Source organism: Xenopus laevis, chromosome 2S (genome assembly GCF_017654675.1).
Source record: "Xenopus laevis strain J_2021 chromosome 2S, Xenopus_laevis_v10.1, whole genome shotgun sequence".
Lineage (NCBI taxonomy): Eukaryota > Metazoa > Chordata > Amphibia > Anura > Pipidae > Xenopus > Xenopus laevis.
This window is the reverse complement of record NC_054374.1, coordinates 50,313,561-50,340,826: the sequence shown is the minus strand read 5'-3', so window position 1 is coordinate 50,340,826 and position 27,266 is coordinate 50,313,561. Positions and strand designations below refer to the sequence as shown.

At 38.1% G+C, this 27,266-nt stretch overlaps 1 protein-coding gene across 5 annotated transcripts in view; it reads left to right on the top strand.

Moving 5' to 3' along the window:
* Positions 1-3,108: 3,108 nt before the first annotated feature.
* LOC108709423 (cyclic AMP receptor-like protein A) overlaps positions 3,109-27,266 on the top strand; it is a 256,285-nt gene continuing 232,127 nt past the window's right edge. For 2 of the 5 annotated variants that reach the window (XM_041583760.1, XM_041583759.1), the window contains exon 1: positions 3,109-3,448. In XM_041583760.1, coding sequence (XP_041439694.1) covers positions 3,363-3,448 — 86 coding nt within the window. In that variant the 5' untranslated portion in view covers positions 3,109-3,362. Of the gene's footprint in view, positions 3,449-25,444; positions 25,498-27,266 lie in introns of those variants that run through there. The other 3 variants (XM_018249222.2, XM_018249223.2, XM_041583761.1) reach the window with 3 other exon arrangements.

Genomic DNA, 27,266 nt, shown 5'->3' with positions numbered 1-27,266 from the left:
ATTATTTGAAAAACTTTACTAAAAGTGCCTTAAGTCAATGTTTTGGGCTACTATGCCCCTTTATAACGCCTTTAATTGAATAAAAGGCTTGATAAAGGGCCATAGTAGCCTCGAAACATTGCTTTAAAGTACTTTGAGTAAAGTTTGTCATGTTTTTCAAATAATACCGGAGTGCTGCTGCTTTATTGATCTACACAACTTGCCCCTGGGACTGCAAAGAGCCATTTTCCACTCTCGAAGCGCACATTAACTGAATTCTGTGTAAAAGTTATAGGGACATACAAGCTAATGTAATAACAGGCACATATATTACACCTATTCTAATAACCCACAACAACCAAATATATGTTTATTTGTAACAGCTGACAAGTATGACAAATATACATTATACTATAGACTGGAATATGGGACACCTGGATATTAAATAGACTTATTATTATATTATTATTACTAACTGGTCAATGGACAGTGTCCCCCCTCCTCCTATATCCTTTGCAACATGACGTTTCCTCGGGAACTGAGCGTTTCAAGCTGGGCTGCATTCATATCCATCCTGGGCCGCATGTGGCCCTCGGGCCGCAGGTCGGACACCCCTGGTTTAAATGATTTTCTAGTAGTCTTAAAGGCGACCAACCAAAGGCGAGGGCTAATACAAGCCTGCACTCTAGTTTATTTTAAATTGCCCCCTGCCAGAGGGTGCTTCGGGTAAGAGCATCCATGTTGGGGCACACGCATGCACATAATTATGCGCATGATATCAGAAGCACATTGCGCGCACATGCTATGTACGACAATGCTGCTCGTTGCGGTAGCTCCCTTCTGCCATTGTGAGTGTCCAATTGCTGGCAGGAGCAATTTAACATACAAAAAAAAACTATTGTTACCCCCAACTCTCTATATTAGCCCGCACCTTTGGTTGGGGATAATATTTTTGCCCAACAGGTGCCCTTTAAAGTACGAAGATCCAAATTACAGAAAGATCCCTTATCCAGAAAACCTTAGATCCCGGGCATTCTGGATAACAGGTCCCATACCTGTACTATATTTTGAAATGTGCATCATGGGGCTATGCCAGAATATATACAAAACTAATGTTACTACAGTGACGATCACTACATGAGTGAGTATATATAAAAACAAATGGCCCCAAAGGAGAACTAACCCCTCCACCAAAAGCCCCCCTAATCTTGAAGACATTGCCCCCTCCCCGCAATAGTGTTAAAAAAAAAAAACCTTTTAAAAGTTCAGAGAAGCGCAGCAGAGCTCCCGGGCACCATCTTCCAAATCTTCTTGTAGTCTTCGGGTCTCAACGTCGATTTGCACATACACACTGGACTCCGACTCCTGACTTGGCCCAACTGTGCACGCGCTGGCAGGCTTTGTGACGGCAAAGAGACCTGAAGACTACCCGAAGGTGCGGAAGATGATGACGGGAGCTCAGCTGCGCTTCTCTGCATTTAAAGGAGATGTAAAAGCAAAAAAAGAAATTAAATAGAAACCTATCTCCAATATACTTTGATTAAAAAATATGTACCGTTTTAATAAGAAACCTGACTGTATGCAGTCAAATTCACCCTTCATTTTACTTGCTCTGACAGCTGCAGTTAGGAAGCTTCAGACGTTACCTAACTGCTCTGAAGGGAAACGATCTTACTTTCAAACGACCGGAGCAGCTTTGTTTATTTCCCTGTAACAACTGTGTAGATTTGTATCCATAAGACCCAGTGCAGTCTGTATGTTCTGATTATTACAGCTTCTGGCAGATATTATTTGACTTGTGCTGTTTTGATAATTTATGACGATCCATAAGCTTAACTTCCCAACTGAAGCCCAGACCACACTGAGCATGTGCGTAGTCTTGGTATTGCAAAGATGTTTAACAAAGGTACAAGATGACAGCCCCCTGTGCCAACTTTAAAAGCATGAATCATTTGTTTAATTGGGCTTCTGGTGCAGTAAGTTCATGTTTATATTTATTATACAAAATACAGCATTTCTAACATTATTCTATTTTAGACTTTAGTTGCCCTTTAAGGGTCAGAATTTTTTTAAAAAAGATTTTTTTTTAACACTAAAGCACATCTCGGAGAGTGGGCAATGCCTGCAAGATTGGGGGGGGGGTTGCTCCCCTCTAATTAGCACTCAATTAGCACTCAATGGGGAAAGAAATTTCCACTATAAATATATATATATATATTTGGGATCTGTTATTCGGAATGTTGTTATCCAGAAAGCTCCGAATTATGGAACTACCTGTCTCCCGTTGACTCCATTTTATCCAAATAATCCAATTTTTTTAAACTAATTTCCTTTTTCTCAGTAATAATAAAACAGTACCTTGTACATGATCCAAACTAAGATATAATTAATACATATTGGAAGCAAAACCAGCCAATTGGGATTATGTAATGTTTATATCATTTTCTAGTAGACATAAGGCATCGAGATGCAAATTACAGAAAGATGTTACACGGAAAACTCCAGGTAACAAGCATCATGGATAATGGATCCCATACCTGAATATACAAATATCAACCATGTCTGTTCTTTTCTGTGATTCATATCAACTTTCACCAAACAATATCAACTTTATGAGTGCCATAAGTGTATGTAAGGATATGAAAAATATATTTCAAAAGTTTAGGGACACCAAAGCAACGAGCAAGCATGGCCCCGAGACTGAGCCCCATTATATTATAATAGGGTAACTGGTATACAGAAACGTTGGTGTAAGTCACCCTGCTATAGTTACAGGGGTACCCAAAGCACAAATAAGCATCTCAAATCTTACCCTATTTGGTCTTCAGGTAGGGCTGCCACTTGGCTGGTATTTTACCGGCCTGGCCGGTAAAAATGTTGCTTGATGCCAATGTTATTAATAGGAAAAATGGCAGGAATATAGGAAGGCAGGTCTTTTTTCAAATGTGGCAACCCTATCTTCAGGATGGACCCCCTTGGCTTAAAACAAAGTAACAGATATATAGATACATTTAAATCGCCCAGGGTAGCCAGGAAGCACTCATTACAAATAAACTTCAGGCTGGACCCTCGTGACAAGTTAGTCACCTTAAAAAAGTTCCAGAGTCATTAACATCAACAGCACCACTTTCCAAGCTCACACAGCTTTCATATGCAGAGCTCCTCACTCCCGCACAGATTTTTTCCCCAGACAGTTTTCCCTCACTCAGTTTATATCCACAGAGCCCTCACAGATTAGCCCATGTGACAAGTAAGATGATAATGTAGAGGGAGAATTTACATTCCACGATCGGAATCATTCTGTGTACGGAACAGAAACCGACTTCCTGTTAGAACCGGAAGTCCTGTGAGGAGGAGACGCGCGAGATGGTGACTCACTTAACATGATACAGCAGCAGCAGCAGTGTCTGTCGCCCGATTGTCTGTTTTCTAAAGTTTACTACAGACCATGGAGAGGGATATTACCAAGGTATTTATGCCAAAAGCATGGTAAATAAATAACATTTTGTAGGACAGGGATATTATTGTTCCTTTTATGGGTAGTTCACCTTGAAATTAACTTCTGGGATGATGTAAACAAAGGTATATCATGACCATTTATAACTGATCAGTTTTCATGGTATGAGAATGATATTTTTTTGGTTACAGCTCTCAAGTTAGGATTTTAATAGCTTTCTGGTTGCTAGGGTCTAATGCATAATAACCTGAAAAATGAACATGAGAGGCTGAGCAGAAAAGTAATAAACACTAACAATAAAGCTGTAGTCTGACAGAGTAATAGTTTTTGGATGCAAGGGTCAGTGGAAAGCTGGAAAGTTTCAGAAAGTTATTTCAAAATAGGGCTGCATCAAACCCATGATTTTAGGATTCAGCCAAATTCTTAAAAGATTCAGGCAGAATCCGGAACTTAATCTGAACACGAATTTGCATATGCAAATTAAAATCACAAACAAAAAGAATTCAGATAACTTCTTGTGATAATTAGGATTCAGCTCTGCAAGGAACTCTATTTGATCCATTGTATCCCAATGAAAAACAAGACAAAGTGCAAATTTAAGCATAGGATATTTATAACATAATAAAGTTTAAATGCAAAGTGCAACACTGCTGTCCTATAGAACCATTTCATTCATTATTACTCCCATGTCTAATAAGTGCATTGGACTTATTGGGGTTTACCTGAATTTTGAGATTTGGCTTTATTCCAACATGATAGGCCTTTTATCCAAGGAACTGTGCTATAAGCATTACTTGGACACTGTTTGGGTGGGGGATTTGACATCATTGCCGCTCATGGCTACTGCTGCTTCCATTCTTGGGAACCCTATGACAGTGCCGGTTGTGGCTCAAAATGGTCTAGCACAGTGCTGTCCAACTGGTGGCCCATGACACCGCCCCAACCCTTCCCCACTCCCCGATGTGGCTCTTTATTAAAGTCTAGCTGCTTTGCCAGACCAAAAAATGGTTTCCTTATGTTTGTGCAAGCTTCAAAAGGTATCGACTGTTCCATGCATTGTTTACACCTCATGTTCAGTCTATAAAAGCCCAGCATTGTTTCAGACCTCCCAACTGATTATGATAGCTCAGCTTGCAGTCCCAGGTTTGTTATTGAAATTTCCTTAAGGTGGCCGACAGATGCCGACAGACTGTGTCGGCAGCTTATTGGCCCGTGTATGGGGCCCCCCGACAGGCTTCACCGATCGAGATCTGGCCGAAAGTCGGCCAGATCTCGATCGGATGGGACGATACATCCCGTCGGATCGCGGCCGCATCTGTTCGTTGATGCGGTCCCGCGATCCGACCCCCGTTTCCCATGCGTTAGGATTGGATCGCTGGGCCCTAGGGCCCACGATCGGATCAGCCCGATACTGCCCACCTCAAGGTGGGCATATCTGGGAGAGATCCGCTCGTTTGGCGACATCGCCAAACGAGCGGATCTCTCAGTGTATGGCCACCTTTAGTTTCTCTTTGATCTCCTGCATGGATGCCAGAAAAAGATACCGTTTCTGAAAGAGGCTTTTTTGGCATAGAGCCCAGAACACTGAGAAGCTGCACTTTGATACACTTGTAACTATTTAAGTTAAGCAAATATACAATTGTAACTATTTAAGATAAGCAGGTCTCTTGGGGAAACTGAGAATCACAGCTAAAAGGGCGATTTCTGCTTCTTTAGTAAAACTGTTACAACACATCATGGCCCTCAGAAATGACTTTTAGAAATGTGTTCAGCTTTTCATAACCTGCCAAATTTTGTTAAATGGACATGGTAATTAGTGGGTGCGCATAGCACATCTCATGTTTTTGTCCCTCTTTAAATTTTTCACATGTTGGGAGGTATGTTGTTCAAACTAGTAAAACTATGTATTTTTCACACTTGTAAGGGCCTCCATTGTTCATATATAAAAGACCCTGCATTGATCACACCTCAGACTGTCAGTGCCCTTAGGCCCTTGCTTTAGTTAATTTGTGACTTGCGGAATTGCATCTGTAAATGATTGGCATTGGGCCCACCTCCTCCCGCTGACTGTGTCAGTCAATTTGCTTTCAATTTGCTGCTGCCAGTACCTCTGGTTGGAGCCGAGGCTGCTGCTGAGGATTCTGTTATCACGTGACCCTGCTATCCATTCCTCCTGGCGATTGCCTGCACTGCGCTTGCATGAAAGATTCTACGTTACAGGCAGTGAGGCAGGCAGGAAGCAGCCAACGTAAAGAAAGAAGTTGTAGTTTTGCATGGATCTGGGATAATTCTAACCGCTCTAAATGTGCCTACCCTAGCGCTAACACATTTGTTGTTAAAGTGAAATATGTTGTTACATTCTCTGGCTCATAGGTATAGGGATGACTTTAAAAGCCAAAATTATGACTGTATATCGAGGGCTGCTGTATTCGGGTTTCTGCTAGTTGTTGCAGAGGTAACAAAACTGTGGAGGTTTGATGAGCAAGCCCTGCTTTATCTTATATCCAACGAGATCACTGATTGTCTAATTGTCTTACAATATCACTCTCTGAGTCATACTCAAGGTTAATTTTAATGGGATTCTGTCATGATTATTATGGTGTAGTTTTAATTAAATTATTTATACTGCAAATAATTTACTCTACCATGTAAAATGTAATTCCTGAATTCTATTTTTGGTAACTGTAATATTGGTGTGTAGGTGCATCTCAGGTCATTTTGCCTGGCGATGTATTTTCAGAAGAGGCAGCACTTCATGATGGAACTGATTTCAGATAAACTATTGTTTTTCCAACTCAATGTAACTGAAGGATTCGGAATGGGATTTTTACTATTGAGTGCTATTCCCATATCTATCATTTTTCTGCTGAAGCGCTGCTGGGGAGGGGGGGTGATATCACAAGTACAATGGTGTTGAATGGTACTATGTATTTTGTACCGGAGGGGGGGGGAGCCTCAAGATGAGGTTTCTTGGTGGGCCCCAGGCACCCCAGTCAGACACTGCCTGTAACTGCTGTACCCAACTTGTGTGTGCCATACTCTGCCTGTGTGTGCCATACTCTGCATGTGTGTGCCATACTCTGCCTGTGGGAGGTGAACCTGGTTGAGGGTTATTAGCATTTGGAAATACTTGTCAGGGCGTTCACAAGGTGCCATGTGCAGAGGTTTGCTGTGCTATCCACAGGGGTGGAGGAGAGATATGAATTTAAGGGTAAGTCTTAACATGACAAACTTTTTTTCACATATGAGGGATGTGCACCAACCATTTGGTTTTTTGGTGTGCTATCATTATTAAAACAGTCACTCTAACACTGCTCATATAGCTGAGATGAAGATATAGTACCTTGAACAATAATCTTTTTTTTTTTCTACGAGCCAGGGGTATAAGGCATTAGCATTCAGAAATCCACTTACACCTATTTGTGTAATTATACACAAATAGCTTTGGGTGCATTTCTGAATACAATAAAATGGTAAAAAAAAAAACAGAATATGTACTAAAATCACCAGTTGCCATAAAATATTGAAAAGAATATCACATTTGCATCACAAGCAAAGAAAGGTGCATATACACACTGGGAAACCTGGCCATTTTTAAATCAATGAATTGATTAATTTTTAAAGTCTGTCTGTTATCAACTGCTCTTTTCACTAAACCTCTGGCCACCTGGTAGGCAAGTTGACAAGGGTAGTATACCTCCTTTCTAGCATTCAGCTGCTTCCTCTATAGTTACGTGCTTGTAAGTAACCGTGGCCCAAGTTGGCCATCCAAAGTGAATTATAATTTAGCATGTATAGGAATTTAGGAACAGTCAGTTTTGCAATTTAAAGGTTGCTGATAGCAGGTGGGTGCCTGTAAGATATCTAATTTTCAGCCTTCCCAGAATAAGAGCAGCAGGGGACATCTATTGCACGAATGAGACACTAATTGCATGACTTTTAAAATGACTAATTGACTAATTTTTTTCACACTTTTGTTATGTTCATACAAATGTATATTAGAAAATGTCTTAGAAATGTCTTATAATATGTATAATAGAAAATGTCTTATAATATGTTAGATAGTCATCTGGTACTTTAATAGCACACTAGTATCCTGAAGCATCAAAGGAACAGTAACATCAAAAATTAAAGTGTTTTGAAGTAATAAAAATATAATGCAGTTTTGCCCTGTACTGGTAAAACTGCTGTGTTTGCTTCAGAAACACTACTATTGTTTATATAAATAAGCTGCTGTGTAGCAATGACGAAAATTGAAAAAAGGCTATATGGCACAGGTTACATAGTGGATAAACGGATCAGTTTTACCAGTACAGGACAACAGTACATGATATTTTCATTACTTTAAAACATTTTCATTTTTGGTGTTACTGTTCCTTTAAACTAGGATAAAGTAACCACATACTTATAAGATAAAGATAATGTTTTAGTCGATGTTTGAGTGTTTATTCTTTCTCTTGATTTCCTTTAATTGCTATAATTTGGGGTGCATGAAGAGAGCTGTAGGACTTGTCCACAGTTTAAAGGGAAGCTAAATAGAATTCTACCTTTATCTGACGATTTAGCACTAACAAAGGCCGATGTTTGGGTGCCTTCAAAGGCACCTCATCAAAATTTTTCATTTCCGTCCAGCCCGATCGACAAGCCGACCGTTATTCAAGTCTTTTGCCGATATCGGTCGGATCTTTTCCCACCATACACGCACCGAATATTGTACGAAAATTTTTTCATACGATAGTATCTGTGCGTCTATGGCCACCTTAACTCACTATGTTACTATTGTGTGAGTTTCAAATATCTGCCACTAGGTGGCAATGAAACGAGTAGCCACCTGGAGATTAATCTTCTCTAGTGGGCAACTAATCTCCTCAAATGCTTTCCCAATGGCTATCATATAGGGGCAGATTCTTTAAGGTTCAAATGGTAACTGTGAATTTTCAAAATTGGTTTTGGTCAAAACTCCCAAATTTGAATTTTAAACCACCAGCTTTGAAGATGTTAATTTGCCTTCCTGACATTTCCTGACAAGTTTTTTTTCAGCGGAAAACTCTATTCGAGTTCGATTCAAATTTTCAGACTGTTCATTAGGCCCGGACTGGCCATCTGTGAGTTCGGGCATTTGCCCGAAGGGTCTCTCTGCTTATAATATAAATGGGCTGCACGGGTCCTCTGTTCTTTAAACGGGCTGCTGCAGGTGGACAGATTATCTTTCCTGGCCCAACCCCATATCGAGTATGGCCCTCCCAACCTTAGACTCAATAACCAATTGGAAAGAACTAAGGCAGACTGAAGGCGCATGGGCATGTGGCAGAGAGGGAAGCAGTGGAAAGCTGGCTGCACATACCATGAAAGCAGAGGTTTTTTTCAGGCTGGGTCAGACAGGTGAAGTCTGGAATCTTAGCTGTTATGTAGCAGTTTTCAGCCCATCTGCTTCCTGTGTAGCTCTAGTTGCAACAATGTAACAGAGTTTCCCTGGCTGAGCCTGCCAAGGAGGGGGCGAGGCCAGCACAGAGAAAGCACTACAGCATAGCAAGGTAAAAAAACAAAAAACCTCCTGCATTTTCTCTTAGCAAAAGGGTTATTCTTTGGCAAAATGCTTTACATTTTTATGGTACTGGTGATTATTTCTACATCAATTGCGGTGTTTTTTTAAGAGTTTTTAAAAGCTAGTATCTTGCTTAGACTATGAAACTGCTTCTAGTGCAAATTTTCATAGTGTTGAACTATAACATGTCAGCAACATTTTAGGGCCTGTTGGGCCATAGTCCTAATTCAAAGAGTGGAGCTATATAGTGATTCTATTACACTTAATATGCCACTTTTGTACGTTTTTGAATGATATTTAACAATGTTGTCTACTGCCTATGTGACACCATATGAAGGGATGTGGTAAAGGCATTATGGTTTAAAAAAAATCAGCAGGCAGTCCCCATTCCTATTTCAGATCATTTGGTGAACTTTGCATTGTGCCCCTTTACTTTATGGTGAACTTTGTCAGCCATTGTGAGAAATAGCACAAATAGAAATACAATCTTTGTTCTGATGAATAAGCTAATTTCCTTGTAATACATTTGTTAAATGCAAGCTGAGTTTTATTGTAAGTGGCTAAGGACACAAGTAGCATTTTAATCCTGAGTGCTGTCAAGAAGACCTGCAGTAAAATTTGCTTGAAAACACTTACCAGTGAAAAACCATATGCTTAAGTGAGCAAGTGTGTAACATCAGATTACGAGTACTTTACTGGGCACCATACCTGTTCCAAGGCAAAGTCATTATATAGGGTTTATTGCCATGCAGATGTACGCATGTGGGCTGCTTTGCTGTTTTTGCCAGGACTGCTTTTAACTCCCAGTCCGGCACTGCCGTTAATATTCGATCGAATATTAGACGTTCTAGTTTTTTCATAAATCACCTCCCATTCCAGTTATGAGTACATTCAAATTTATTAGAGTTAAAAAGAATTCACATAACTTTGAAATTTGACCTTTGATTAATCTGCCCCATAGGGTTGCAGAGCTAAACTCTGGGTCGGGGGCAGGGCAGTAACATCAACGGGCGGGGAGGTGGTATCATGCGTGAAGTTATGACTGAGAGATTGGCTGATCTCTGCACCAATCGCAGGGAATCCTAACCGGGTTTCCTCATTTGGAAAACTGGGCAATCAGTTTTGACCGCAACAGCCTTTCCAAAAACCTGGCTGCCTGGGTCAAAACTGGGCAAGCAACCCTACTAACATATTTAACATATGTAACACGACCACTTTCCAACGTAGCCAAAAGATTCCTTGCAAACAAACTTTGAGCAATTGCATGTATGTTTCCTCAGCGGTGATTTGCATTAAAGATTTTGCTGACAGGTGAATTTGCTGGAATGCTTTATCCCATTTCAAATATTTAAACAATCTGCCCGTTTTCTAATTTTCTTAATAAAACATTTGCCTTGGCATCACCAAGAGCTAGTGTAAACTGTAGATTTTCCAAGGCTATTAATTTTATGGCATTGAAATAACAGTATGTGCTGGTATTTTAAGCCAACGAAATCCATTCATTTTGATATTAGAAACATTTTAAAGGAGACATTTTGTGTAAAAAATAAGAATGTACCAGTGCATTATACTCATTTAGACATATAAGAATTGTGCTTTGAAAGTAGTGTCAGGCTGATTTATTGAATATTTCTGTAAAAACCCTAATGATCCCTCCCTTCCCTGCTCCCTGAATTCTCAGGCTGTGTAGGGGAGCCTGTGGCTCTCAGCTCACTGCACTGTAGGACAGGAACCAATTAACAGCTAGCAGGACCTGATAGGGAACTGAAGCCTGTCTGTGCTTGTGTGACTGCAGGGCTGTGATTGGCTGTCCCCCTCCTACTGTGCTTCTGGCAGGGACCGTTAGGACACACCCACCCCTCATTTGAAACGCAGACAGGGACCAGTGAACATCTATAGGGAGCTCCAATAAAGGGGTAATTTTTTAAGATAATATTAATTTTTAGCACCATGTAAAAGCAACACCATATATTACTTATAATTGCCTACAAAATTAGTTTTTTTTTCGTTTATTCTATTTGTCTCCTTTAACTAATGTAGAAGAACCAACACTCAAATAATATTGTATCAGTTTTGACCTACTTGCATAATTTCACCATGTATAATGGAATATGTGGTGTAATATTGAGGGGGAATCGCAGCCAGCACGCAGTACACAGTTTCTTAGAGAAAGTCAATTTATTTTGAAACTTAAACTCAAAGTAGCTTTTCCTCAGCAGAAAGTAAAATTAACATATAATAAACAGCTTACTTCAGCTTGTGAAAGTCCTTTGGGTTTACAATGTCCAAAGCAGGCCTGGTCAGTCCACTTGAGGCCAAACAACAAACCCAGCAAATGTCCAATATTAGCAGACTTTAGTCCTTTGCACACAAGGATTTATGGTTCAGTCCTTTCCCTTAGCCTGTACAAAGACTTGCAGCTCACAGGCTCCAGGCACCATTCTCTCCACCCTCAATTGCACCTGTGACTCCTCTTTATGCAGAGTCAAAATCAGGTGTGTACCTGGGTGGAATACATGCTGCTTAAAGGGACCATAGCCCAAATAATGGGGAAATATACCTCCCGTCAAGGATCCAACCCTGGTGTCCTCTACAGTGGATAAATTGTACCTCCACATAATGGCATGTGAGCAATAATGAATAAAAATCCTAAATAACACTTCAATAAAACAGTGAATATACAGTCTCTTTACCTACCCATATTTGGTATTTATGCCTGTTGTGAAGCATAGTTTTTTTTTCTAGGATTCATTATTATTACAATACTTTATATTGCTATAAAAGTGATTAGTGGTTCTTTGTATTTCATTTAGAAAGAATCTTGATACCGTCTCATGTTTGTCATCTCTATGATCTGCTACTCCACGTTTCCATTGAAGCAGTGGCTCAGAGTAAATCGGAGTCAAATGAAAACATATATTGTTCTTGCACTAAAAGAGTTATGCAAGGGCAGTATGGGCTTTTTAAAATCAAAATCATATTTGAAATGTTATAATAACCCTTTGTTATTATCATCTGTAAGAGCTCTGTGATGTACTTCACTTAATGCACAATGTATGTATTTTCTTTTAAAGGTAAAGGAGAAGGCACTGTAAAATCACGGTGTGTGCAAAGTTGTTGGGTGCCCCCAACACATTGATTCTAGTATCTTATCTCCTAACCTGGGCTTTCATGTATTTTCTTCATAAAAATCTTTAGCTGGCAGTACTGTTTGAGGAGAACCGTGCTGCCAGTTGTATCTTGTTCCATCTCCCAGAAAACCCCTCTGCTGCCCCAGAGCAGAAAAAAACTTATTGACTGTTTTCTGTACAGTAGCCTGCCTGGACTGGTAAGAGTCACCCAAGCTAACAGATAAGCACCTAGGATCACTGGAGCTGCCAAATTTACTTTCCTTTTGCTTTAAAATGAATATGACTGTGAGAACTGAAATTAGTAGCACAGACCTAATGCAATGTATTTCATCCGTGTGTTTTAAATGTAAATACCTCCACTGCTATACACAGAGCTGTAGACTCTTATAGTCAATTTACTTGTACTTAAAACTAAATGATCTAACCATTATGAGCTGATATTATGCCAAGAAGAGCTCATTTATTGATAGTAGAGATGCTATTTTTCAGGTTGTAGACTAATTAAACCCGCCGTGTTTAAGTTGTTTAAATTTCAATGAAGCATGATATTGCAAAGGAAGATACGCTTTAAAAGGTCTCAGACCAGCAAGTTACTGAATAGAGATGCATGTATTATATTTAATTCTAGCCAGCAGTTCGTTCCTTGCTGACATTTTTCCCATTTTGATGTTGAGTTTGGACATTTTATTTCACATAACTCTATTTATGGCAGCACTAAAAAAATCTCCCTTGGATAAGTGTTCCTTACCCCTTGCATGGCCGGCCTATTACCCGCATACAATCATTCTGGTTAAGTATTTTTTAAGCATTTTGTATGGTATTGTATTTGTTTCTTTATAGAACCACAAGGTGTATACACTGCTTCAAAAAAGTGTCAGTACAAACAGGGATACAATAAATATAAGTTAAACAGGGAAATAATTGCATAAATGTTATGAGGCCATAAGCACTTAAAATCTATGATCTAAACAAATTGCACTCATTAGGTTTAATACATTTCTTTCAGTGAAAAAAGTAGATTATACAGTCATATGAAAAATTTGGGAACCCCTCTCAGCCTGCATAATAATTTACTTCACTTTCAACAAAAAAGATAACAGTGGTATGTCTATCTGAACAAAGATTTTTAGTGAAGCAATGTTCAGTTGTATGAAATTAAATCAAATTTGTCTGTGCAAAAATTAGGTTACCCTTGTATTTTTGCTAATTTGAATGCATGTAACTGCTCAATACTGATTACTTGCGACACCAAATTGGTTGGATTAGTTTGTTGAGCCTTAAACTTGGCAAGTGTGTCCAATCATGAGAAACGGTAGTTAAGGTGGCCAATTGCAAGTTGTGCCTCTGTTTGACTCTTCTCTGATGAGTGACAGCATGGGATCCTTAAAGCAACTCTCGAAAGATCTCAAAAAGATTGTTCAGTACCATGGTTTAGGGCAAGGCTACAAAAAGCTATCTCAGAGGTTTAAACTGTCTGTTTCAACTATAAGGAATTTAATCAGGAAATGGAAGCCCACAGGCACACTTGCTGTAAAACCCAAGTCTGGCAGACCAAGGAAAACACGGGAGGGGCATATGCGGAGGAATGTGAGAATGGTTACAGACCTATATTTCATTTCTACTGGCATATAAATTCGTATTTGACATAATACAGTATATGGGTTCAACGTATTACATCAAAACCTACATCTAAATGCATATATACTATGTTCCCCGACTTTCCTTTAAGTATACAGTTGGAGAAAACTTTTTATAAGTATCTGTGCTATCAATTTTTATAAACTTTTACATATATTACATTAGTATTTTCTCACTGTTGTGTTAAACCATTTGTTTTTTTGTAATTATTTTCTTTCATTGTTTTGCTTTCTTAATTCTCTGACAAGATTTTTTCTTTTTGACTTTTTTCTTTAATTAATATTTCTTTATACATTTTTTTCTAAATTCTTTTGCTAATCTAACATTGTAGATATACAGTATGGGCTAAATTAGCCCTCACTATGGGGCAAATTCACTAACCAGCGAAAATTCGCCAGCGCTGGATTTGCGAACATCACAACACTTCGCCAGGCGCAAATTCGCCTGGACAACGCTAATTCAGGAAGCTCCGAAGTTGCGCACAGGGTACCGGATGCTGGCGAAATTACGCTCAACGGTTCGAAGTTAAGGAAGCGTTGGCTAATTAGCATTAAAAAAAATTCACAACCTTTTTCAGTCTATCACCCTTTAAATTGGAAAAAACGCCAGCGTTTTTTGGGACGTTGAAAAATGTTCAACTTTTTTTGAGGAACTCCTATCTACTCTATTGCACTTCGCCTGGTCTGAGGTGGCGAAGGCAAGTCTGGTGATAGAGGTAACGGTCAGTAAAATCAAAACCTTAGTGAATTTGTGTAGTAACGCTCTTTTGCCAGACCGAAAATTCGCCTGGCAGAGTGCGAAGTTGTGCCAGTCTCCTTGGCAAAATTACGCCGAAGTGCCAAAATGACGTCACGCTGGCGAGTTTTCGCCAGCGTTAGCCACTTCGACCTTTATTAAATTTCCCCCTATGTAACCTTTGCAACAATATATTGTAATCCACAGCATTTGTATGTATCAATAAGCATTTTGACCACTAGGTGTTTTTACTGATTGTTTTAAGTGGTAACATGTAGGGATGCACCAAATCCAGGATTTGGTTCGGGATTCGGCCAGGATTCGCCATTTTTCAGCAGGATTTGGATTCAGCCGAATCCTTCTGCCCGATGGAACCGAATCCAAATTTACATATGCAAATTAGGGGCAGGGAGGGAAATTGCGTGACTTTTTGTCACAAAACAAGGAAGTAAAAAATGTTTTCCCCTTCCAACCTCTAATTTGCATATGCAAATTAGGATTTGGATTCGGTATTTGCCCAAATTTTTCGCAAAGGATTTGGGGGTTCGGCCGAATCCAAAATAGTGGATTCGGTGCATCCCTAGTAACATGTGTTGTCTCTTGTGATTGGTCACAGACCCTCTATATTCTGTGTACAGGGGTGTGCCTTTTAAGCCTATGAGTACGTGCCCCAACAGGCACGAAACGTGTTAGGTCTCTGTCCAATATGTCCTAATAAGCATTTTGTATTTTTTTAATTCATTGGTTCATTATTATTTTTGGAGGAACTCACACTTATCGGAATATTAGAATGTTACAGACACCCAAAGATCTGTACATCATTCTACAATTCAGCACAATTTGCTCAAAGAACATCTGTATGGCAGGGTGATGAGAAAGAAGCCCTTCCTGCTCATGCCACAAACAGAGTCGCTTGTATGCAAAAGCTCATTTAGACAAGCCACAGTCATTTTGGACAAAAGTGCTTTCTACTGATGAGACAAAAATCGACTTATTTGGTCATAACAAAAAGCGATTTGCATAGCGGAAGAAGAACACCGTATTCCAAGAGAAACACCTGCTACCTACTGTCAAATTTGGTGGAGGTTCTATCATGCTGTGGGGCTGTGTGGCTAGTTTAGGAACTGGGGCCCTTGTTAAAGTCAAGGGTCTGATGAATTCAACCCAATATCAACAAATTCTTCAGGATAATGTTCAAGTATCAGTCACAAAGTTGAAGTTACGCAGGGGTTGGATATTCCAACAAGACAATGACCCTAAACACACTTGGAATCTACAAAGGCATTTATGCAGAGGGAGAAATACAATATTCTTGAATGGCCGTCACAGTTCCCCTACTAGAATACATCCAAAATCTATGGGGTGATATGAAGCAGGCTGTCCATGTTCGCCAGCCATCAAATTTAACTGAACTGGAGAGATTTTGTATGGACGAATGGTCAAAAATACCGCCATTCAGAATCCAGACACTCATCAAAGGCTATAGGAGGCGTCTAGAGGCTGTTCCATTTGCAAAAGGAGGCTCAAATAAGTATTGATGTAATATCTATGTTGGGGTGCCCAAATTTATGCAACTGTCTACTTTTGTTAAAATGCATATTGCAGATTTTCTGTTAATTCAATAAACTTTGTCACTGCAGAAATAATACTGTTTCCATAAGGAAAGTTATATGTTAAAAGAAGGTTGCTACTTTAAAAGATAAGACAATGATAAACAAAACTCCAAAGAATTAAGTGGGATTCCCAAACTTTTTCATAAGACTATATTGGTTTTTGGGGGATTCTTTCTAAAATATATACGGTTTTATAACGTTTCTTGACCTTTAATCCATTGAATTGAGTGGAATATTAAAGGGGCTTTCCACCTAATTTTATTTTTTGCATAATAAAAAAAGATGTTATTCTAACCAACTTTTTCTTACATATTGAAATATTTTTAAAGTTTAACCCTCAAACTACAGAAAATGTTTAATTTACTTTCAAAAGTTGTTTAGAATTACAAATTTTGTATTATGCTATGATATTTATTTGTATGATAGCACATACGTATCAACAATTTTTCAGGAGAAAAAAAATAAAATAAGATTTTGAAAAATGTTGAAAGAAAGTGAAATGGATGAGCCTATCTATTTACTAACTACATACCTGCATACCTGCATACCTTATTGAGGCACTACACAACATTCATTCAGCTATTTAGATATGCCGTCCTTGTTTTTCTAAATACAAAATTCTAGAATTAGCAAAATAGAATGTTATAAGGTAGAATATAATGGACCAGCAAGTGTTCTAATGAATAAAGGCCTATTTTGAAGCAATTGTCCTTTTTTTAAGTTAACATACACACAGATTGTTCTCATTTATTCATAAATTAATTTTAGCACATTATCAAGAAGTTTGCAACTGTCCCCAGAGGTAATAAGATGGTTCCCTGAAACAACACGTGATTCATTACAAAGCAGCATTAACAGTATCAATATTTCAATATTTAATGCTACTCTATCAATTATTGAATGCCTTTTTGTTTTTGCATCAGTTATAACAGTGCAATTAAAAATATAATAATTTAGTAGTAAAGGTGACCATACATTGGCTGATAAAAGCTGATTACTCTGCCCCTCTAGAACCAGGAGGACCCACTTTTTGGCCCATTAGTTTTCATTTCAATGGCAGTATAAAATCTTTTGTAGAGGCTGCACAATGAATATTACATTCAAAAGACTGGAAAATATAGGTTCTCCTGAATGTATTCTTGAACGCATCATATACCGTAAATCTTTTGCATCAATATGAATACAAAAGCCTAGGTATCCAAGGTGTTTGAATCATTGCAGTAATCATTGTCTGTTATTGGTATGTTTAGGGTTATATCATAGATAGATAGATAGATAGATAGATAGATAATTTACAACTAAATGCAACACATTCTTTTATATAGAAGCATTTGCAATAGGGTTTGTATGAAATTAAAAATACAATTTTTTTCACCTTTCTGTGATATAAAAATCCTGATAAAATGCTCTGGACTCGTAAGAAAAAAAAAAGGGGGTCAGAATGATCCAAGTGGAATGAGGAAATATGCATCAATCACTTCTTTTGCTATTGGTAGATAAAATAGCAGGTGATGTGAAATCTTATCTAAGAGTGACAGATACATATTTGTGATTGTAAAATGTAACTGAGGACGTGACTTCATCTACCTTTGTCTTGGAAAGACAGTTCTGATCTTTTTATGCACATTATACACATTTTATTTATCTGGATTTAGGCCTCATAAAAGTCCTAAAATATAGTAAATTGGCTTATTTTGGTACTTTAATCAAGCTTTGGAGGGGCCCATGCGCTCAGCAGTCCCTACCCATTCTGACCTCCTGCTAGTGACTGCTGCTTCCGGCCACTCACGTTGGAGTAGGTAAGAGAGGAGCTGGGGAGATTTATTTGAACTATAGAGTAAGGAGACCCTGCGTCCAGGATCCCCTATTACCCCCTCCGCATGTTCTTTGTTACGCCACTGAACACTACTACATAAAACTTACTGTTATCACTGTTTACATTGTGTTTATACATGTATGTGTGCATACATGTATGTATTATACATAAGCCAAGAATATGCAAAATATATTCTTATAAAAGTTACTTAGTGATGTTTTAGTTATAGTGATGTGAGTTGTGTTATATTATTCACATCATATAAAAACTAATGTAAAACTCCCATAAATTCGAACAAACAAAATTTATCAATAAAATCAAATATTCTCAGCTTGGACTAATTGAATCGACCCAAAAACTCAAATCGAATTTGATTCGAATTAGAAAAACTCAAATCGAATTTGGTTAAAATTAGAAAAACTCGAATCGAATTTAAAAAAAAACGTTTTTCCTCCGAAAAAAACTGAAATGCTAGAAAGGCTGCAAACATCACTAAATTGATCCCTGGTCCTCTGCCATTGACTTATACAGCAATTCGGCAAGTTTAAGGTGAGGAATAGTCAAATCTGAGTTTTTAAAGGCCCAGAGTATGATAAATCTCAAAATTCAAATTAAAACTGGAATCTAATTCACAATTTGAATTCGAGAGTTTTGACCAAAAAAATTAATTTGTAAATTTGAATTCTAATTTTCTCTTTGCCCTTAATAAATCTGCCCCTTCAAGTTTTTTGTAACTATAAAATCTGAATTTTTAGTGGGAAAAAAACCCTCAAATTTCTCTAGATTTATTATACCCCGAGGATAGAAAAAGTCTGAATCCGAAAATTTATATAATTGATATCTAGATATCCTTCATAATATCAATATATTTTGCCCTTTTCAAGTAACTACTAAATCACTCCTCCATCCCTTATCCTAACTTAACTACTAAACCTTACCCTGGATTTCCACCCCTCCACCCCCCCCCCAAAACACACATACACCATAATATCTAAGTTGAATATAAACACATGGATCCACTTGTTTGTCAAAAACAATTTGGTCCTCGCCAAACTGAATTTTCACATCTGCCACATAGATTTGTCCAATTTCTGTCGGTCAGACAGGCTAGTCACATATAAATTATGAAGAACTGTCAGGTGGAGAAAATTAGTTTTTAGGGTGGTTATTCCTGTGTTTTGTCCATGGACAATTCTCTTTTTGCCTCTATGTCTCCAACATAGAGGCAACAAAAACAATCACTGTAAGCCTTAGAAGTAGGCAACTCTCTAACCTTTAATGTTCTGTCTTTAATACTGTCTTAAAGTGATGCACGCAGTAAGCATATTAATATTGCAACTGTTGGTGATGGCTGAGGTGTTACAGCACATAATGAAGCTTTTTGACAGGAATCATGTATAATTAAAAGGCCTCATTATTTCAGAATGCTAAAGGATTATTTGGTGCTTCAGACTTTAATGCACATACAGTGTTACTCCAATCCGTAAAATTCCTGTTTCTGCAGTGAATTTACATCTACTATAACCTTCAGTGAGATGTCACGAGCTATAGCAGTGGGAATAAAAGAATGCAAAGAGTTGGCAATCACCATAACGCTGTCAACAAAAACATGTGGCTGTTAATAGAATTGCACTCCTTCCCTGAAACCTAGCTGGGACTGTGTATCTAATAAAATGTCACACATCACTCTGGAGATACAGATATACATAAATCATAATGTAACTTAATAGTTTATGAATTTTCTCTTCGTTCAAACTCAGTACTTGTGTATGCAAATCACTCATTGATATTATGGGTTTGGCTGATACCTCTCAGGGGTCAAATGCCTATAGGCAATTAACATGTCCCTTCATGCCCCAAGAAAGAATAGTATCCCTGGTGATATCATTTGTCATTGAGCAAGGACTTCACAGCTGTAAGTCAGACTCCAACATGACTTGCCTGGGTAAATCCCATAACTTGGAATATAAATCTTGTTTACTCTTGCTCTTCCATTGAAACGATGCTCTTCAGTGACTAATTATCACTTATTAACAATCTACTGCCATGGAAACCTTTTTAGTTTTTGAACTATTGAAGTTAACTGTTAACAGCTCTAATTAACTACTGGATAATTCTGAATAAAAATTGCATTTATGTTGGCTCTGTAGGTAAATAAAAGGCTTTGGTTATCCCATCTTATCAGCCTCTGGGATCTCTGTGTATGTACAATGTATCTCTCTCTCCCTCCCACCTTCCTCCACAATGTGCACATTTTTTTTCATAGGCTTAACCCATTGAAAAAGCAAGCAAAATTGCTTTTGGTAGGATCTCTTCTTTTCTCTTTTTGCAAATTGAAGAAAATAGTCTAAAACAGGCATTTAAATATATACAGGTCCACAATCATCCTACCTTAATGTGGTCAGCAAACCCAGTTCCACTGGTTCCAGTTTTAGGAATCACTTTAATGCCCAATCGTTTTTTCTTCTAAATAGTGGAATATAGGTATCATGAAATAAATATAGTTCATACATGTTTTGATGCCTGACGCTTCAGATACTGCACATAGCATGTTTTACATGTATTAGAAACCTCTAATAGTAACAACCTCAGAAACTTGTATGTTTCAGATTAATTGAAAATGTACAAATATGTCTTTGTATGCCAAACTACCAAACTAGAAATCATAAATGAATAGTTTGATATCAAACATGCATAGAATTACAGAGATCACCTGTAGCTAAGCCAAAGTGATCAGGTAAATTATAGAAATATGTGAAATCTTATTTATGTCTGAAAAAAACCCAGAACACTGTAAAAAGAGTTCGAGCACAACTAACACTTAACTAATTAAGCTGTGGTGTGATTTGCAAACATTTGACTATGATAAAACATTGTAACTGTGAAAAAGATTCATTAGCAATTATTTTGATATACAAAAAAGAAGTGTGTTTTTCTGGTACTGTATGTCACTAAAACATTAACACAGCATTTCAGTTATAGGTATGTGCTGAGCCTCCCCCAAATGAAAAATAGCAGGCCACCAATAAGCTCTGTCTAAAAAATGAATTTCACTTGTAATTATTTTATGGTGATATCCATGTTTCCAAAGCTACTAGTATTCATGACAAACAAGCTGATGAGCAATATACAAGTCTATTATATCTTCAATGATGAAATCATGCAACATTTTAAGTAAATGATCCACAAATGGCTCATGTGTTGATCATCGCCATTTAATATTGCTTCCCATGGCCTTTCAATTTATTTTTTGGCTAAAAGACATCTTATTGTAAAATGAGCCTCCTGCAGACTTGCAGTCCATATGGGGCTACCAAACAGCCAATGGCATTGCTTATTTGTCAACTACCACTCCCTAGGCACAATTAGGGAGCATCAGCGGGCACAGGCTGCATTGGGGCTTTGCACGAATGGACGCACTAAGTTCTAAGTTAATCACTCATATTGTTCCTGGTTTTCAGTCATTACCTGATTAATTATCTTCAGACAAGAGAAAGACAAGAGAGAACAATTTCTAAATTCTTTGCAGAGAACTTTGATATCACTAGTACAGGCTGCCAAAGGGCAAAAGGGAATAATTCTTGCCAGCAGGAAGTTGTCTAGGTCAATAACCTAATTTTACGGCCGCTAATTTGCTTTGAATAACAATACAGTTTCCATTATCACAAATTTAACACTGTGTGATAACATTGGGAAAGTTTATAATGTCCTATTTATGCACTTTATAATCACTTATCTCAAATGAACATGCTTATACAGTGTTCCTACCAAATGAACCAATCTTCCTGATATTATTTAATGATTTTATTATAATAATGCCTAACGCCAGCAGTTTTGTCTAGACAAATGACAAACAAAGTATGGATGGGGGACATCTCTGACTCTAGGCTCCAGGGCATGGTGAATTAAAGACAATCTACAAAGGCCATAGCAGTACTGCTGTGCTGGTATGGAAAACGAATAATTGATAAATGCAGTGGCCATTTACAAAGACCAGTGGAAGATGTGCCAGAATGCGAGTAATCTCCCCATACTGCCTAAAGACAGGACACCAATGTGGCCTGCATCCTCTGCACCCTTTGGGCCAGCCAAATGTCTCTATGCTTGCAACCGGACAGCAGTCACCTGTGGCTATTCAGGACAAGAGGAAAGCAGTGTTCATCCTCTTAGCACTATACAAACGACCATTTTATTTTTTTATTTATTTTTTTAAAAAAAGACACATTTAGTTAAAGACGTTCACTTTTTTCATTTACATTGTTTCACTTAGTTGCCCACAAATAAAGACTTTTTTCCAATTACTTTTTATTTTCAATTTGTGACCATTTTTCTAATATAGATGGGAAAGTTTCATTCTTCACCTTCTTATTACTTTCTAAAACAGCTCTGGGATGGGGTCCCCCACTTTGTCACTGTTCTAAATTGATAGATTTAGTTGATATATTTCTTATCTTTGGCCATGCTGAATACCTGAGTTTCATTAAAGGGGTTGTTCACCTTCCAAACACTTTTTTCAATTCAGTTGTTTTTAGATAAAAAAAAATAGACTTTTTTCAATTACTTTCCATTATTTATTTTTTACGGTTTTTCCAAAATCTACGTTTAAAGTTGAATGTCCCTGTCTCTGGTGTGAGTCTGACAGCTCAGTAATTCAGGTGCAGACTCTAAATCAGGGGTCCCCAACCTTTTTTTTTTTACCTGTGAGCCACATTCAAATGTAAAAAGAGTTGGGAGCAACACAAGCATGAAAAAGTCCCTTGGGGTGCCAAATAAGGGCTGTGATTGGCTATTTAGTAACCCTTATGTGGACTGGCAGCCTACAAGAGGCTCTACTTGACTCTATACTTATGCAATTAAAACTGCTTTGAAGCTTGGAATTCAAAAATAAGAACCTGCTTTGCGGACCCTGAGAGCAACATCCAAGGGGTTGGAGAGCAACATGTTGCTCACGTGCTACTGGTTGGGGATCACTCCTCTAAACTGTTACAATTTTGCAACATTGAGTTGATACATTTCTCAGGAGCATTATCAACTATTGTTTCAATACTAACAGCTGCCTTTAATGAAACCCAGAGATTCTGCTCAGCAGGGACAAAGATAAGAAATGTATCAACTAAATGTATCAACTAAATGTATCAACTAAATGTATCAATTTTGAACAGTTTACAGGGTCGGCAACCCCCCCTCCCAGAGCTCCTTCAGAAGGAGAAAACACACAGAACACACAGATTGCTCTTATCATATTCTTGACAGTTTGGGCTGATAATATACACTCAAGTTCACAAACACGAGTTGGGATGGCAATGAAGGGTAAATATCTATATGTGTGCCTTGTTTGATTATTCTCTGTGCACAATTAATAAATAGTTTCTTCGCTCTTGAGAATTGAAGACTGCATTGACTTTGCTTGTTACTGAAGCATCAGGAATGCAAAAGAATTGTCAAAGGATATGAGATCAAAAGTCATTGAACTTGTGAATCAGAAAAATTATATCAAAATATATCCAAAGATTTAAAAATATCAATCACTACTGTTCAAGCTCTGATAATGAAGTGGTAAAATTAAGGTTTTTGTTAGGTAGACCAAAAACTATTCAGATATAACTGCACAACTGTCCATGAGTAACTTCTAAAAAGTAGCAGAGTGGTTTGGCTGTTTCAGCATGCACAATAAGTGTGGTAGCGTTGTCATTGCTGCATCAATTCCACAAAACAGTGTGCTTAGACTGCACAAAAGCTTCAAGACTTCTGGAACAAAATCATTTGGAGCGATATATAGCCAAATTTAAAATTGGTTATACCATGTTCAGAGAGCTGCCAACAAGGCATATGAAGAGAAACACACCTTTTCCTACTGTTGAGCATGGAGACAGATCACTGCTGTTTGGGGGGGGGGGCATCTTGATGAGTGCAGCATATAATAAGAAAATATTGGAGAAAAATGTCCATTTATTAGCCCGGACACTGTTCATAGGGCTTACTTGGACTTTGCAACATGACAATGATCCGAAACATAAATTCAAGCCTGACAATGTATTTTTATAGTGGTAAGCCAAAGCTTGCTTCTTTTACGTCTTATTTTTAATTATATTGTGATTTTTTTTTCAGCAATTCTGCTATTCAACTTCCTGTCAACTCAATCATGTTCTGTCTCTGATTTATGTCAGTGATCAACATGTTGCTCACCAACCCCTTGGATGTTGCTCCCAGTGGCCTCAAAGCAGTTGCATATTTATGAATTCCTGGTTTGGGCCAAGTTGTGGTTGCATAAAAACCAGGTGTAGTGCCAAACAGAGGCTCCTGTAGGCTACCAGTTCACAGAGGGGTTACCAAATGGCCAATTACAGCACTTATTTTGTATCGCCAAGGAACAGTTTTCATGCTTGTGTTGCTCCCCAACTCTTTTTATATCTGAAAGTTGTTCATGGGTAAAAATGGTTGGGTACCCCTGCTATATAAGTGTATCACATCACTCTTCTTGATGTGTGCTCCTCTGCTTATGCACATCTGCTTATATTTGGTGCACTGCGTCTGATCTTGCTTGGCGCAAAATTCTAATAAGTCACCACGACCATTTTAACTGGGTGCGCTTCTTGTCTCATTCTTTGTTTCTTGAACCTGCCTGTCCTTGACCACAGCTGCATTGCTGCCTGAACCAACCTTTGCCTGTTATCGGCTACTTTTCTGGATTCCGATTCTGTACTGCACTAATTCACTGGTTATTGACCCAGGCCTGTGTCCTTGACTAAGCTTTGCTCTAACCTCATTCCTCCTGTCACACATTATGGTTCCCTTGCCTGCCTTGAACTCTCATCTTGTTTCTCTCACTTGATGTGAGATATGGTACTATCTCACCTACAAATAATATTTTTATAATGTACTGGGGAGAAAGTAAAGCTTTCGAAGGATTTCAAAGTCTCCAGGACACCCAAACCCTTATTGTTTTGAATCTGTAAGGCTGTAGTTTCATAGAAAGTAGAAAAACAGTATTGTGCTTAGTTAGCTTATATGAAGAATTTAGAATCATTAATAAAAAGTGTTCTTTTTCCAAAAAAATCACTTAGTAAAAAATATTTTTGCCATTAATGTCTCTTGAAGATCAGTTTTATGTGAGCAGCAAAATTAAGGCAGTTTTCCCTTGCAACACCATTCCAGTCCCCATGTCTGTGTCAGTTTCCTCCGGGTACTCTCGTTTTTTTGCTCATACCTCAAAACCATACAGGCAGGTTAATTGACCCAACTGTATTTGAATGTAATGGGAACCTTATATTGTAAACTCAACTACAGTAGGGGCCGATGTGAATGATGTATAATCTCTGTAGTAGCTACCAGGAAATAAAATAAATTTATGATTTGTGTCTGCAAGATACTAATATGAATTTCTGAAATGTTAAGGGACATGTAGTTTAATTTACTCTCAGAATGTGTTTCTTCTTGAAAAATTGTTTTATGTTGAAATCATAATGAATTTTGCTAGCATTTGCAATTAGAGGATTATTTTTTATTAGGTGTTTAATTTTCTCTTTTCAGGTGACAATTATTACAGTTAAAAGACTTACAGCTACATTCTCATTAATTGGATGGTAAGAGTTGTTTTTTTTTCATTATAAGGCTAAATGACTTACAGCTTACAAATAAAAGAATTAAAATGTTCATAACTTGCATCCTTATTAGAAAGATAGGATAATAGATGTTCCTACAGATGTTTTTAATCAAAAGTATCTCTTGATCCTCTTCCTCAAACCTATGAGCATGAAGGTATAAAAGGAATAAAAAGGAAACACTGGGGTTCCTTGACTGTGCTGGGCATTGTAGAATCTTGCTGCTTCCCCTGTAATCCAGCATTAGGAAATGTTAACGTTCTCACTGCCGTATCAACAGATTCTTTTCTGCCAATTTCAATTTCTCTGTAATTGTGTTTTATTCAATATTCCTTTGAATCTCCTTTGAATGGGACCATGTTAGTTTATGTAAAAATTACTGCAGAGTAGGAGCAAAATTTAAGTAGCGCACTGAAAAATGAATTAAGTGAAATTTAGTCAAGCCTAGTGGCACGGAGGGGCCCGAAACTTTGCCTTCTCCAGTTACTAGTTAACATTATGTGCAAATTCACTAAAGCGCGAAGTGGCTATCGGTAGCGCAAATTTGCCAGCGTGACGTCATTTTTTAAGGGTGATAGGCTGAAAAAGATCGTACATTTTTTTGGTGGTACCCTCCTTCCCCCCTACATTTCCTAACATATGGCACATAACATAACAACTCTATTTTATTTTATGTAGTATATTTTAGTGTAATGTATTTGGTGCTACACATACGTCCATTGTACTTTAACTTGGCACCGTATGCAAATTAGGCATCGCTAGCGTAACTTCGTTTTGCTTGACGAATTAACGCTAGCGCAACTTCGCTACCGTTCGCCTCCCTGGGCGCAACTACACATTTTAGTGAATTTGCATAGCGCTGGTGAAACTACACCTGCCGAAGTGCGGCGGAGTGTGGCGAAGCTGCCGCCGGCGCAACTTCGGATCTTAGTGAACTTGCCCCTATTTATCTAATATTATTTTCAGTAAATGTTATTGCAATACAGATAATTTATATTCAGTGTTCATATTGTATTCATATTGTTACTTGCACTCAAGAAAAAACGTAACAAGCTATGTCATGGGTCATTTTTGCAGTCATGCTAAATAGCCACAGTCGTTGCATAAAAGAATCGCATCCATCAAAAAAAAGGTACTTTTGTCAAAAGCTGCTCCTTGAACTACCATATAGTGCCCTTGGCTCTCACTCAGTCTATCTTGCCTCCTGTACCAAATTACAATGTGCCTATTGCTTAAGGTGAACCCTGCAGCCATTTACAAAGGTCACATTATCTCCAGGATTCCCACAGCAGCCTGCGTCAATTGGTTCAGTGAATTTGTGTCTAAAGAATCAGACTTGCCTGTCATTTTGACAATGAGAGGCAGTAGTGTAACTTTCCAGGAATTTATATCATCATTGTGTCCGATTCACATTGAAGTGCACTATGTTGCTGTTTCAAGAAGAACTAAACCCTAAAATGAATATGGCTAAAAATGCCATATTTTACATACTGAACTTATTGTACCAGCCTAAAGTTTCAGCATCTCAATAGCAGCAATGATCCAGGACTTCAAACTTGTCACAGGAGGTCACCATCTTGGAAAATGACTGCGACACTCACATGCTCAGTGTATTCAGAGTAGCTGATCAGAAGCTAAGCTTAGGGGTTGTCACAAATTTACAAAGAGAAAACAAAGTTTCTTTGTAATATAGGATGATTATTAAATTCCGATGCTAATTGTACTGGTTTCTGAGCTGACATGCAGTAATT